Source organism: Balaenoptera physalus, assembly GCF_965194825.1.
Source record: "Balaenoptera physalus genome assembly, chromosome: 8".
NCBI classification, from domain to species: Eukaryota; Metazoa; Chordata; class Mammalia; order Artiodactyla; family Balaenopteridae; genus Balaenoptera; species Balaenoptera physalus.
In genome coordinates this window covers 91,485,362-91,501,693 of record NC_138887.1, presented here as the reverse complement: position 1 = coordinate 91,501,693, position 16,332 = coordinate 91,485,362, and the positions used below count along the sequence as shown (strand labels likewise).

The 16,332-nt window shown below is 36.6% G+C and overlaps 1 protein-coding gene across 10 annotated transcripts in view; it reads right to left on the bottom strand.

The window, feature by feature from the left end:
- Nucleotides 1-16,332, bottom strand: part of CFTR (CF transmembrane conductance regulator) — a 221,127-nt gene that overhangs the window by 163,626 nt on the left and 41,169 nt on the right. For 7 of the 10 annotated variants that reach the window (XM_082472243.1, XM_082472245.1, XM_082472250.1 and 4 more), the window contains 2 exons: nt 6,892-16,332; nt 2,786-2,894 (listed from right to left, as the gene is read on the bottom strand). The exon at nt 6,892-16,332 is cut by the window's right edge. In XM_082472243.1, the coding sequence (XP_082328369.1) occupies nt 2,786-2,894; nt 6,892-7,097 (315 nt within the window). In that variant the 5' untranslated portion in view covers nt 7,098-16,332. Of the gene's footprint in view, nt 1-1,804; nt 1,851-2,119; nt 2,156-2,785; nt 2,895-6,891 lie in introns of those variants that run through there. The other 3 variants (XM_082472248.1, XM_082472242.1, XM_082472249.1) reach the window with 3 other exon arrangements.

Genomic DNA, 16,332 nt, shown 5'->3' with positions numbered 1-16,332 from the left:
TGGAACAGAGTAGGTACTCAATAAATATTAAACTATATTTTGTTTATTTTTGATCTGTGTGTACCAGACCAAAAATAAATTTTATAAATATGTTCATGTATCATCTAAATTTTCATGTTTAGGTGACTGCTTTGGTTCACATGAAACTTCTATGCTGGTGGAATCTAGAGGAATAAATTATCTCACAAGTCAGGCAGAGCATAAAAGGGACTTAATAATTCAGCCTCTCTCCCAGCTTCTACTCAGTTGTGCTTATGTTAATTGATGGAAACAGCATGTGATGGAGAACACGAAGAGAAAATTTTGAGTTTCTATACAATCTTAGTTATGACATAACAATTATTTGAAATATCATTCACTTCAATCCAAGGATGACTTATTAAGAATGTTGCATTCTTGGGACTTCCTTGGTGGCGCAGTGGTTAAGAATCCGCCTGCCAATGCAGGGGACACAGGTTCTATCCCTGGACCGGGAATTTCCCACATGCCGGGGAGCAACTAAGCCCATGCACCACAACTACTGAGCCTGTGCTCTACGGCCCGCGAGCCACAACTACTGAAGCCCGCGTGCCTAGAGCCCGTGCTCTGCAACAAGAGAAGCCACCGCAATGAGAAGCCCACACATCGCAACGAAGCGTAGCCCCCGCTCACCACGACTAGAGAAAGCCCACGTGCAGCAACGAAGACCCAACACAGCCAGATAAATAAATAAATAAATAAATAAATAAATAAAATGGGTGACATAGATTAGTGGCTATATTAGTACAATACTAGAAAAATAACTCAGTGCTGAACATATATTTAAAAAAAAAGAATGTTGTATTCTTATATGCTATGGGCAGAGTAAACTGTACTTCTATACACTGATTCAAATGCAGAGAGTACAGTCATTAAGGCAAACAACAAAACATTTTAAAACATTAAGTCAAATGGAGCCAGAGCTATGGATAAAATTGTTCCCCCAAACTGGGACTTACCTGGTTGGTGCAGTGGTTAAGAATCCGCCTGCAAATGCAGGGGACACGGGTTCAATCCCTGGTCTGGGAAGATCCCACATGCCACGGAGCAACTAAGCGCGTGTGCCACAACTACTGAAGCCCGCGCGCCTAGAGCCCGTGCTGTGCAACAAGAGAAGCCACCACAATGAAAAGCCCACGCACTGCAACGAAGAGTAGTCCCCGCTCGCCGCAGCTAGAGAAAGCCCGTGCACAGCAACGAAGACCCAACGCAGCCAAAAAATAAATAAAATTTAAAAAATAAATAAATAAAATTTTTTAAAAAAATTGTTTCCCAAAGCTCTGGCTGCTCTCATTAAGAAAAATCACCTCAAAGATATCTTAAAAGATAGTTAATTCTTCAGCTACCTTATTCATATTTACAGATAAAATATTTTCACCCCCAAACTGCTGCAGGTTTCTATGGAGATAGATAGATAAATAGATAGATAGATAGATAGACAGATAGATAGACAGACAGATAGATGGACATTAATAGACAGATAACTTCAAAAGCCAGAGCATTTCTCCCAGGAGGTAATCAAGAGCATTACAAAACATTGGGGACCTAAATGTGGTCATCTTTGTCAAAATAAATGTGTAAATGTATTTATTTGCTGTGTATCAAGTACAAGTTCCTAAAGCAATGCAACTTGCATAGCATCTCTTCGAGAGACACTATGGCAACCCTCACTCCCAAAGGCATGAAGACCAATATAATTACAACACAAATCCATCCAACCGGTACCTAACCTCCCAAAGCAAATACTGTGCACAGCCTTTACTTGAAGACTAAATAAGTTTTCAACTTGCCATCAGTCTTACAGGTTACAGTCAAGGATTCCAAATGATGCTCTGGTGAGGTAAAAAATAATAGATCAGAGTCATATTTGACAACAGCTGGGGAACATCCCAGACTGCACTTAAACACCATAAAGCCTGGGATCTTCACGCATTGAGCTCTCTCCACAATGAGGAAGACATAGGAGACTGAGAAAACATACTGCAGGAGTACCTCACTGCCATATTTTAAATTCTTGCTATTTTTTCTTGAAACCATTCAGCATGCAGATATGATTTCAAAATATTACAAACACTCATATATGTAATTGGCTGAATTTTACCTAATTCTCCTCCTGACATTGTCTCCTGACTTTCTCCTGTTGAATACAGGAAAATAAAACCATCGGCAATCTCATATAACAGTAATATAATGTGATTTGGGATCATAAGAGAAAATAACTTTTTAAAAGAAATTTATTTTACTGAACCCATTTGAAATTATAAATGGCCACCTGTGTTCCAGGACATCCTAGTTCCAATGCATTTTTTACTTGTCTCCACTAGAGTTTTAGTGGTTTCTTTGTATTCAGAGTTAGCCTTTTACCTGTGTACCAGATTACCCTAGTCCTCCTATAATCATAAAAATGAATATAGGGACTTCCCTGGTGACACAGTGGTTAAGAATCTGCCTCCCAAGGCAGGGGACACGGGTTCGAGCCCTGGTCCAGGAAGATCCCATATGCCGCAGAGCAACTAAGCCCGTGTGCCACAACTACTGAGCCTGCGCTCCAGAGCCCGCGAGCCACAACTATTGAGCCCACGTGCCACAGCTACTGAAGCCTGTGCACCTAGAGCCCATGCACTGCAACAAAGAGTGGCCCCTGCTCACCGCAACTAGAGAAAGCCCACACGCAGCAATGAAGACCCAACAAAGCCAAAAATAAATAAATAAATAAAAATGAATATAATTATTTTATCCATAATGAATTTACAAATGAGATCCTTACCCCTAAATATAATATGATTCCATAGAACATAAATCTCCAGAAAAAGCATCGCCGAAGGGCATTAATGAGTTTGGGATTTTTCTTTGAGGCCAATTCTCTATCCCATTCTCTGCAAAAGAACACAAAATGGGACCAGTAAGTTGCATGTGCAAATATCTGAGTTCTCTATTTCCCTTAACATAGTTTTATTCACACAAGTACATTCAAGGAGATTAACCCAAGTGACTAAAGAGACAAAACCTTGGGGGGACCTTCCAACACCAACGCTCAGGCAGATGTTTGGCAGAATTCAATGCTCCGCCATATATCAATTTTCGAGGAGTTGACTTCATGAAAAGGCCACTCTATATGTGTTAAAGAAAGGTTCTGGGCTTCTAAAAAGCAATGAATGCAAGAGGTGGACAAATAAAATATGACTCTTATGAATACACATTGCTGTGCTTAGAACAAGGTGAAAAATAAATATTTAATTTTTTTCCCTTCACCTCTTGATCTTTACCTGTTTAGAATTGTAGTGGATTTTACAAAATCTAACTGTCAAACCGAAAACAAGATTAAAAGTCAGGTGGATTCTTCTGTGATTTAACATTAGAAAAACTTGTTGTTTTTAAATGTAGGGATATGAAACAAGTATCATCAACTTTGATTTTCAAATACTAAAGTCATTCTTTACAATAAAAATCTTTGGAAAATTAGAACAGAATCAAATTCTATATTTTCTGGCAGGAATAGAAATTAAATAAGTCTGAAAAATGGTGTCAAATAAATGTTTTTGTTTTCTTTTAAATACTATACATTCATCAGCCGATTATATTTACATTTTTGCCACTACTTTCTGTTCATAAAAACCTTCTTTCTCTTCCCAAGTGGATAAAATATATCCCTAAATGTTACCCTCATCTTCATTGTTAAACTGTACAGAGATGAAAAGTTTCACAGGAAAGAACTATATAAAGACTTTATATTTTATCAACAGCTATTTTCATTACTATCCATCTACCATTATTAGAGGTGGTTCTAAGTTACTCCAAAGGAAGACCACACAACTGAGATTTGAGGGCAGGTTTGGCAATCATGGGCATTGTGCATGGACACTGGCTTCCCTGAAAATCTTACTATCTATCATGCCTAATTACGCTATGCCATCCATCTACCTGCTCACACTCTTCCCACTCTTTCACTCACACACAAGACTTGCCTCCCATCCATGTCATTTGGTGATTCACAACGGGGTAAGAAGCTAAATATGGAGACAGATTCTGCCTCTCTTTCAAAGGAAGAATGAGTCAGATGAGAAAGCCAGGAAGAGAGGTGGTACATAAACCAAAGAAATGGTTTCAAGTTGGGAAGAAGTGGTCCACTCTTAAGTCATGGTAGGAAGATGTCATTATATTTGACATTAAGAGACCTCTGATGACCCTAGTCAGTGTCATTTTAGGAATATGGTAGACACAGAAACCATATTTCAGGGAGCTGAGATGTAAAGGAAAGGAGAAGTAGAGAGACGAGGAGAGCACAGAGATATTAGCTGTGGGAAAAAAAAAATGAATGAGGTAGCGATCTGACGGGAAGGCAAAGCTGGGGAATTTTTCAGTGGATGGGACTTGAACTACTGGACCCTGAGGGAAGGAATCAGCAGTGAGAGTAGATGGGGTGGTTCCCGCAACACCACAACAGACCCAGTAAGCATTCCAAACACCAAGACTTGAATCATAATGGAAGAAATTTTATACTTATCAAGTTTGTAGCTTAGCTACAATCATGGAATGGATGTGCGGTCTACATACAGGAGTAATGCACAGGGTTCAAATCCACGGCCACAAACTGAGCCAGATGGGCCAAGGTACCTCAACCACATGGTAACCACCTAGGGCCTTTGTCACATGTCATCTTTGAAATCTGTGGCCAAGGTCACTTTCCAAGGGTGCAGAGATACAAAGTACTATAAGTGGTATTTCACTCTTTCAAAATATTTCAGTAAATTCTAAATAACAATTTTTATAAAAAAGAAATAACAGAGTGAAGAAGAGATACCCCAAAAAAGACAAAAATAATAAAGTCTATGGACTTATGCTGGCACAGTGTTGTTGGATTGAAACAAAATAGGTACATTTGAAACACTGAATTGATATGGAGACACAATGAAAACTGAGGAGAAAAAAATGTTAGGCCAGATAATCCTACAAATTCAGGTTATGTCCTCTATTTGGCCATAAGTAAAAATAAATCTGGAGTACGCAGGTTTTGATTAACCTAGTCCTACTCTGATTAATCTTTCCCTCAGCATCCATTTAGAACTTAGATATTCATCATCTACTATATTATTTTGAACTTGCTGATATACCTACAATATACTATGTTTATATATTTTATCTCCACAGAAGTGTTACAGGTTTTTACATAATGCTAGCCATTTCACATTCAATCATCATTCATTCATTCAACAAATATTTACTGAGCAGCTACTACAGTCAGCCCTTCATGTCTACGGGTTCCTCATCCTCAGATTCAACCAACTGGGGATGGAAAATACTCACCAAAAAAAATTCCAGAAAGTTCCAAACAGCAAAACTTGGATTTGTCATGTGCTGGCAACAATTTACATAGCATTTACATTGTATTATGTACCATAAGTAATCTAGAGATGATTTAAACTATACAAGAGGATATGTGTAGGTTATATGTATTTTGTATAAGGGACTTGAGCATCCATAGATTATTATATCCAGGGGGAATCTAGCAAGGGACAACTGTATATACCAGACCCTATTCTAGACCCTATTCCAGGCACATCATAAGCTGAACAAATCAAACAAAAACAAAACAAAACAAAAAAATATATCCCTGCCCTCATGGCACGTACACACACTAAGTACTCAATATTAGGAGCTGGACCTTGAACTTGGAAATGTGAACCTGCTACTCCCACTAGCCTAATTCTTTGAATAAATCAAGAAAAAGTAAGGTTGAATATCTTATTTGCCTTGAAATTTCAAAAGAAATTCAATGAATTTCATGAAAATAAGGTAAACAAATTGCAAATCTACTCAACTATTTTATTTTGGTGCAGTAAAAAGTAGCTACTTCTTTTTCTTTTTCTTTTTTCTGTCAACTCCCTCTCCCCTTTCCCCTTCATCTGGTATCAGACCCTGTACTGCTGGCACAAGACCCAGTCTAGCTCATTCATAGATTGTTGTTGGTCCAAGGAGTGAGCTTGTGACTCAGAAGTTTCTGGGATTTTTCACATTTGGCCACAGAGAAAGGACTCTTTCCTCTGTGGTCTATAAAAATATGAGCAAAGAGTTCTGAGGACCCACTGAATGGAGGAAGCTGGTCTGAGAGAATAAAACCAGTTCCTGGTTCCACTGAGTCCCTAAGGCCAATTCTCTACCTAGGCCTTCACACAGGTTGACTACATGAGCCAATAAATTCCCTCTTAAATAAATTCACTGGCAACCAAAAGGATTATAACCAATACCCTTAGAAAGGGAGACTTCTTTACAACGGGAAACACTGTTCCTGGGGAGGCCAGGAGTATAGACCTGGGTTTGAACCACAGCTCAATCAATTATTAGCTGGAAAATTAAATCATCTCTCTGAGCATCAGTTTGCTCTTCTGTAAGACAGAGATAATGATGCTTTCCTTCCAGAGTGGCTGAGAGGAGATACTACAATTGGCATTCAATGTATACTCAAAAATATGAAATTTTTACATTTCTTTGACATCCAACAGCCTTTACCCTAAAATTTCCAAGTATGTACATTTGTATTCACACATTAAGATTATGGAGGCAAATGTACACAACTTGCTTCATAAAGATGTGATTGCAGTCTTCACAAAATCCACGTAATAGTCTTTAAAGGCAGGTAGCTTCTCAGAATTCAAATGTGTGTTTTTCAAAAAAAGGTCCTATCTCAGGAAAATGGTTTTTTTTCTTTCATCCTTTCATTGTTTAATTCTTGACTAATCAAGACTTCATCAAGAAAATAGGATGTTCCTATTATAAATATGCCATTTTAAGAATTAAACCCTCTCATGTCTGTTCTCTAGTCTCTAAATAATAATATTAATTTCTCTCTTCAATAAACAATGTGCATGAACATACCTTTCCAATTTTTCAGATAGATTGTCAGCAGAATCAGAAGAAGAGATATGGTATATGTCTGACAATTCCAGGCGCTGTCTGTACCCTTTCCTCAAAATTGGTCTGGTCCAGCTAAAATAAAGAGAGGAGAGACAGATATAAATGTTAACTTGATTTGATCTCCAGTGTAGACTTGGAATCAGATACAGTTTCAAATTTTCTAGCATGTGGAAAATGGTGGTAGTGCATAAATACGAGAATAAAATAAGCCAACTTATAGGAATGCCAGGGAGTCATATCTTACAGAACACAACTCTATAAAACAGCATCACCTCTGAACTGATGTGACTATAGCTTTGTCTAAAAGGATCGGGGATGACGGTAGAATCATCATCTTTCCCAGAGGGAAAAAACAAACTGTTAAACATTCTAGACTAAAAGTATTCTTCAAGAAAAAAAAAAAAAAGAAGAAAATTCCCCAAAATAACCAGATACTAGGAGTTTATAGTTTGCTGAAGTCCAGTCTCTACCACTTCAAATACAAAATGATCTCTGAATAAGAAGACAGACCCTCAAACAACACCCTTATATAATTTTGTTAACCATAGCTCACAGTACTCAGCAATGAGCTATTTGTTGAATGAACTGACTGTAGCTGGAATATCAATTTGTTGACTTAATCATCACCCCTGAATGAGAGTGGGGATCATTATTTTCTTATGTTTTGTCTCCTCACCCCATAGCAGTTATGCACATCTGCCCGCTACGCATCTAATAAATAACAATTTATGATGGAAGCTAGGGAAGCTGGCATAGTAAATACTTATGCAGGATACTCTAGTTATTTTCAAATACATTGTTTCTAACTACTGTGAATAAGGCAAAATAATCTTCACAGAGATAAGAAAATCTAAAAAGAAGTCAAAGACAAGGGAAAACAAAGAGGAAGGAGGGAGGGGCAGGAGAATTGTAAAACAAAGAAATCACGTACAAAGAGAAACTTCTAAATGAAATTTGAGCAAATGAGACCTTTCTCATGTGAAATTTCATATATTTATTTATTTTTTAACATCTTTATTGGAGTATAATTGCTTTACAATGGTGTGTTAGTTTCTGCTTTATAACAAAGTGAATCAGCTATACATATACATATATCCCCATATCTCCTCCCTCTTGCGTCTCCCTCCCACCCTCCCTACCCCACCTCTCTAGGTGGTCACAAAGCACCGAGCTAATCTCCCTGTGCTATGTGTCATATATTTATTAAAGAAAGGAATTGAACTTGGAATCAGTGATTCCCAACATATGCTTTTACCTTTACCATCTTTCTTTTCTCCAGAGAGTCCTAAAATTTGGTGTCATCGAGACTTTGGTAATACATCAAAATTCATGTTACCCACCAAAAATCAATAGGGAGTGTTTTAGCAATATCTGAGAAGCAAAATAAACTTATACTAGGAAAAGTATTCTAGCAAAGCCATTCAGAATAAAAAGAGGAAATGCTATGCCAAATGCAAACATTTTGACATTGTTTCAGGGCAAAACTTTGGAGAAGGCTCTCATGTCCACCTTCACCACTCCCACCCCAAGAGTCCAGATTCTCGTTTCACTTCCCTTGTCTCCACCTTCTTCAGTCAGCCACTGCCCTGTGTTCCTGATGTCTCTGCAACTTGTCCTTCCTTAAAATTTAACTGAATTAAGACCCAGCTCAAGGACTTCGCTGGCAGTCCAGCAGTTAAGACTCCACGCTCCCAATACAGGGGGCCCGGGTTCGATCTCTGGTCAGGGAACTAGACCCCACACGCCGCAACTAAAGACCCTACATGCTGCAACTAAAGATCCAGCGTGCCACAACCAAGACCCGGCACAGCCAAATAAATAAATAAATAAATATTAAAAAAAAAAAAAAAAAAGACCCTGCTCAAAGGCTCAGTAGTTTCACCAACCATTTCTGACCAAGATATCAACGAGTGACAATGGCTTAATATGTCAGTTTCTTCCATTAACTTGCAATATTTGCATCTTAACAAGAGCCTTCAAACCTCAGCAAAGGGTGATAATTGTTTTATCTTTATTGCCCAGTGTGATCCATTGGCAATTTCTCCTGGAGAACAAGAATGAAAATAGTTAAGGACAGTCTGAACACAGCAGTTAAAGAAGTGCTGTGATCATGCAGCATCTGCATTGGGCATCGTCTGTGAGAGTGCTGGCACACCCGCCTGGCACTCACAATCCACTAGCCAACATAAGCACTTTGGAAGCACATTTGCCAATATAGGGGGCAGTAAGGGTGTGAAAAATCTGGGACAGCAATTTAGGATACAAACTCCATTCTGTTGGTTATAAGCCTTTGTAAACTTAAGAAGTGAAAAGGTGGAGCAAGTGTTTACTACTAATAAAAAAATTATGTGTATATAGCACTTTCACAAACACTAGCATATTGTGATTTTAATTTGAAAATCTTGATAGGTAGGTAGAACAAGAAGAGATCATTGCCCTACTTTAAGGATAAAGAAATGGAGGCTCAAAGATGCTAAATTTGTCTGTTACTAAATGCCAAAAACTAGATTTTTACCACATTCTTCTGATGTCATGCCTTCCTTTACCATGTTCAGCTCTTATATTTAGGAAAATTAAGCTTGGTGGGTTATTCTAGACATAGTGCTGGAATGTGGGTCTGGAAGCAGGGAGACCAGAAGCTAGCAGACTGCAGGCAGTGGTGTGGTGTGGTGTACTGACAAATCTTTAACCATGCCTTCTCCAGGAAAACAAAAAACAAAAAGTGACTTATGGTATTTGCCAATTTCTGTGGTGTAAATACTCCCACCATGACCAGTTTCAAGTCACCAAATGTGAAGTCACTGAACACAGAGTTGGGAAGAGATACACAGCTGCATATTATAAGATAGTGTGATTACCATTCAGATACAATCAACATAACCTCAATACATAGATAATAATTATGTAGTGATAACTTTTCAATTACTATCTTTGTTTTAACATAATTTATTTAATTGTAAGTATAAATCAATTAATTTTTAATACTAGTTGTTCTTAACAACCAGCTCACAAAGTTCCTGAAAATTTAACAATCAGCTCAGCCAGAAAGGGCCAACTGCAATAGATCACTGACTGCCAGATGGTTGAAAGACTCAGAACAAGGATAATAGCATTGAGAATGGAAAGAAAGGGGCCTATGGAAAATTTAGAAGAGAAAAATACACTCTATCTATTAATAAACCTTTCATTTTCAGTATGTTTGAAATTGTTAAAATATGAAACTAAATTTACAAATAAAGAGAAGTTCACTATCTGTAAATATTACAATACCAAAGACATTTGCAGGAAATTTAAAAGCAAATCTTTTCTTTCTTTTAAAAACTAAATAAACATACATCTTTTGGTCCATATCTAAGACCTGATCACTGTTTCCATTAATGAGTTTCTAGCTCATTTTTAAAATACTTTAAGTAACACCTACATTTATAAAAAGCTTCCTGCGTTATCCATGCCCATTTTAATATATATGTTATACCAAGACATCTAGTTTTTATTATCAAGAGTTCCATAGCCCAGCATCAAATCAAACATATTCAGTAGTATTAAAAGTTAGCCATTTATAATTATTAATATAATTTAGTGTTTCTGACAGATTCACTACAGTAAACCTATATTTGTAACCTGAAATAGAAACAACTTAAGGCAAATTATGAGAACTAAAATCAATTAACCTTAGGCTGCCTGGCAATCACCAGAGTTATCTGAAAGAATTTATTTTGTGAGATTAAACCAAAAAGAAAATTGAATGAAATTTCTGCCCCATCAAGGAGGTCTCCATGACTACCTCAAGCCAGTCGCAGAAATACAAAAAACAAAACAAAACAAACAAAAGACTCCCCAGGTAGCTACACTTAGACATTCAATGAAATATTAGTTACTGTAAAACTCCAGCCACCGCTTTTTTTGAATGAGCTTGAGTATGTTAAACATACTTGGATAGAATTTAGAAATGCCAACTCAGGATTTGTACTTCAGTATTTCTTCCATTAAATATTAATGAGTACCCAGGTGTTTCATTAGCAAGGCAGGTACACCTGGGATAACCAAAAGCAATAAACACTATTCTTCCTCCTTATCCTCAAATTTGCTCCCACCCACCCTTCCTCTAACCTCTAACTGATCTTACCCTTCTCCTTCATCCATAACCTGTCACTGTATATTGAAAATGGACTTATAAATTGATCTACTTAGAAACTGTGACAGTTTCCAAAGTTCTCGATATTTCTAACAGAAACTAGCTAATCATTAATTACAAGGTAGCAGACAGAAATCCTTAAGATATATAGTTCTTTACAACCTAAAGTTTTGGGACTTCCCTGGTAGCGCAGTGGTTAAGAATTCGACTGCCAATGCAGGGGACACTGGTTCGAGCCCTGGTCCGGGAAGATCCCACATGCCACGGAGCAACTAAACCCGTGTGCCACAACTACTGAGCCCGTGAGCCACAACTACTGAAGCCCACGTGCCTAGAGCCCATGCTCCGCAACAAGAGAAGCCACCACTCACGGCAACTAGAGAAAGCCCGTGTGCAGCAACGAAGACCCAATGCAGCCAAAAATAATAATAATAATAATAAATAAATAAATTTATTTAAAATATATATATATTTCCTAAAGTATTCAACAAACTTTAAAAAAGTCTAGTACCCAGACACACTGTGCACTTAACGATAAGAGTCTTCAGGTTTTATTAAGGAAAAATGCTATCACTTGATTTTTTTTAATATATACACACACATACACACAATGAAACTGTATTTAGTTTCTTTTCTTAGGACAAAATTTCCGATTTTTACATAAATTTAGAGTGACTTGTAATTCCTCATGATGAAAGGAATTTTCCAATTATAGACACTATTAAAGCCTTGATTTTCATGAAACCTATCCCCGTAAAACCACATAATTAAAGCTTATAATCATTTTTCCATTTGACATTTGGCTTTTATTAATCCAACAGAGGCATCTGACATTTTCATCTGCTAGAATTTAAGATAAAGGTCAGGTATCAGATCTTTTCAGTTTCAAATGATTTTGTTTGTATAAAACAATCATGCCTCCACATTATTTAACATTACTTTTGATTTAACTAGCCAGATAAAATGAAATGAAATAGCAAATTCAAACCCATGGTTGCATGACACATCTCCCAAATACTGACAAATTGATACACTCAAATGACTAAGTCTTTTTCCTTTTTGCATGAAATAATACTTGAGGAACTAAGTAGAAATTACTCTAAACTGCTTAGTATGGACAAATTTAAATATGCTAGAGGTTTTCTCATCATCCAATATGTTTACCATGAGTTTGAAATAGCCCAAATAAGCTGGATAGTCCTAACTAAAGAAAATGTTGAAGTTCAGGCTGAGGAAAGAGGGGGAATCATTTGAACAGACTGTGACAACAAATCTCAAATTCCTGCAGCATATTCTGCCAGTTTGCTTTAGGTTTTTTGATAAATGGCTATGATGGGAAGAATTGAGTTGAGACCAGAAGTCATTTCATCTCTAAAAGGATGTTTCTTTTCTAATTCATATAAATAACACTTCAAATGTCACAGTTATTTTATCAACTTAGATCTGGTGTTATCTTATAGTTGGATATGTTTTTTCTCAATGAATTTTAGTAAAAATAAAACTGGAGAAAGTAGTGGCATCTAGCTCTCAAAAGTCCTGTATAAAACTTGTAGGCTTCAAGAATGCACCCCAAAGTCACAGCATTGGGGTGAGGGTCAAGTCGGTGAGTCTCTGTCCTCTCATCCCACAAGGTAATTAAACAGTGTTTGCTGCTTACCCATAAAATGGTAAATTTATAATAAATAACCACTTTAGTCAGCTCAATCACCTTTTTGCTTGCTAAAGATGAGCTATTTTTGTGTTTGAGAGTTAATTTCTCATGAGGCTCCTAGTTTACCAAGAGAACTGTAGAAGTTCTTTTTCTTTCTGTACATGAGTAAACAGTAAATGTAGTCAATGAATTTTAGAAGATTTGGAAAGATAATTATTTGCTGCTCAACAAAACACTACAAACCAATTCTGAAAAACCTTCCAGAGGCCCAGAATTTAAAACCATAACATAAATTAACTTCATGCTTAATGAACCTAAACATTAAATAGGAAATCGATCTGCCCATTTTAAAAGATGCTCCCAAATATAAATGTATTTGGAATGTAAGCATATTAAGAAAACTTCAGGAAAGATATTTCCTTTTTTTGCTTATCTATATTCACAAATGTTTAACTATGAGCATGTATAACTTTGGAAATAAGGAGGAAGTTCTTTTTAATTAAAAAAGAAGTTACATATTATAATTAGTACTTGCTATGGCTAGCTATGCACATAAACTTTCTAGTCAAATATGTTTTAACTCCATGATTTTCATATAATGCTCACTATTAATTCTCATTTCCCATAAAATTGCTTTCTTTTCTTTCCTGATATGATTGTCTGAGGTAAAACTTTATCATGAAGACTACAAAACTCCAGTTACCTAACTTCTACTACGAATCTGTTACTGAAAAAACTGAATTAGTGATTTTAAGAAAGCTCTAGGTTTTAACTCTGTCTCTGTCATTTTCCAGTCATGTGACCTTGGAAATAGCTCTTCTTAAGCTCTCTCAGCTGTGGCTCCTGCTGGAAATAATAACTACTATGACTACCTGGTTTTCATGGGGGCCAAATTCAATGTTGTATATAAAATATTGCAGCTGTACATTATTGCATTGCTTCTTCATAGAAACTACTTGGCTTTAGTTTAATTTTCAGAGCACTAGAGTTTATTATTATTGGGATTATAACAAAAGTACTAGCTAACCTTAATAGACTATTCCTATAACTCTCTAAAATTCTAAGTATTTCACATACGTTATTTCATCTGATCCCTACTACAATTCAAGAGATAAGCCCTAATATTATCTCCATCTTACAGATGAGTAACTGAGGCTGAGGGAGCTTAAATAATTTATCCAAGGCAGAGTTAGAATTTCAAAACAGGACTGTGATACCAAAGCCTACACTTGTACCAAATTTGCCATATTAGGACTAATTTTAGAAGGAAAAAAAAAAACAGCACACAGGTAAGTATAATACGAAAAGCATAAGCAACAATAGAAAAAATAGATAAATTAGACATCATCAAATTATAAAACTTTTATGCCTCAAAGCAGACCATCAATAAAGTAGAAAAATAACCCAGAGAATGGGAGAAAATTTTTGCAAATCATATATCTGATAAGAGACCTGTATCTGGAACATACAAGGGACTCTTACAACTCAGTAATAAAAAGACAACCCAATTTAGAAATTGGCAAAGGATTTGAACAGACATTTCTCCAAAGAAGATATACAAACACCCCAAAACATATGAAAAGATGTTCAACCTCATTAGCCATTAGAGAAATGCAAATCAAAACCACAGTGAGATTCTACTACACACCCACTAGAAAGGCCATAATCAAAAAGACAGGTAACGATAAGTGTTGACATAGATGTGGAAAATAATATTAGAGTCCTTATACCCTGCTGGTGGGGATGTAAAATGATGCAGCCACTTTGGAAAACAATCTGAAAGGTACTCAAAATATTAAACAGAAAGGTACCATATGACCTAGCAATTCCACTCCTCGGTGTATGCCCAAGAGAAATGAAAATATATGTCCACATGAAAACTTGTACACAAGTGTTTATAACAGCATTTTTTATAATAAGCAAAAAATAGAAACAATCCAAACATCTACCAACTGCTGAATGGATAAATGCATAATCCTACAACTTGAATATTATTTAGCGATAAAAAAGAATGACATACTGATACATGCTACAACTTGGATGAATCTTGAAAACATTATGCTAAGTGAAAGAAGCTAGTCGCAAAAGACCACATTGTTTCATTTATATGAAATGTCCAGAACTGGCACACCTATGGAGAAAGTGGATTAGTAGTTGTCCAGGGTGGAGGTGAAGGAGGGAATGGGGAATGATTGCTTATGGGTATGGAGTTTCTTTTTGGGGTGATGCAAGTGTTCTAAAATTGGTTGTAGTGATAGTTACACACCTCTTGTATACTTTAAGTAGGTAAATTTTTTGGTATGTGAATTATATCTCAAAAAAGCTGGTATTACGACAAACAGCATAAAGAAATCAATTGTTAGCATGGATTTTAGAAACTTTTCCCAAATGTTTGATTTTCCCTCCTAGAGTTGGTGAAATGCACATTTTTATTATGGTGACTTTGACACTCTAAACCCTTTCATATATGTCAGTGCCTGGGTAGCTGCTACAAGTGATTAAGACTCTGTGCAAAGCCCACGAAAGGCTCCAAGGGTTGATGACATGAAACATGAGTCATATAAATCGTTTATACCTGGCCCCCACAAGCAAAGCACTTAATTGCTGGAACTACTATGAATACAGAAAAAATAAGAATGGTGAGGGAGTAGCATTGGCATAAAAAGACCACTTCTAACAGCTATACTTAAGCCATTCACATGTATTGGATTTCAGGGACTCAAGCAATTGAGAGACAATAAGCAATGCTACAAAAAATAGCCCAAGTCCGTGTACTTTAGAAAAGCAGCCTCAGAGCATTGTTTCATGGTTTTAGTTAGATTTTTATTCTATCTGGGCATGAAGCCACAAATAAGAGACACGAAATTGATTATAGCTGGAACAACTGGCTAGAAAGATAGGATGATTAACTACCAATAAAATTGCTGCATCTTGTATGAGTTCACTTTTAGGAGCTCTTTACTAACCAAGAAAGACAAGTGATAACATTGCTGTCTAACTTCTGATTTTTATTTCCATTAGCAATAAGAAATATATCTGAAACCAAGAAAATAAGGAAGAGGGGAAATGGATTGGCCTTCTGATTTTATGGTAGAAATGCCACTGGGTTACTGGCTGGCATTTGTAAAAGCTTACAGAGAGAAACTTGTGTGACTATCAGAAAATCACCACTATTACTTTTATTTTAGACAATTCCATACTAGCAACAGAGCAGAGAAACAGTTTCAAGCATGCCCAGTGGTAGCTGAAAGGAAAAGAAGGGAAACAAGTTCTACGTGATCTTTTAAGGTAGGAACAAAACATACTTCACATGAGTGATGTAAGGATATCTCCCACATGATATATTGATTTAACTGGTATTTGTTTTATAATTAACCCACTTATTCCCTCACTTTTTTATAGAACTCTGAATCCCTTATTGAAGCTCTTTGTTCACCTAGTTTGTTCAGACACCATCACTAGGACCCAAAGTAAACACTCTCTAACAGGCTTCTTCATCCTTCAGCAATGAAATCCCCATGTCCTTCGGAGTCAGGGTTGCCATTCTAGAATTAACTCAACATCTGGAGTCAAGGCCACTTGATATTTCTCTGCTAAAGTCTTTCTCGTAATATGG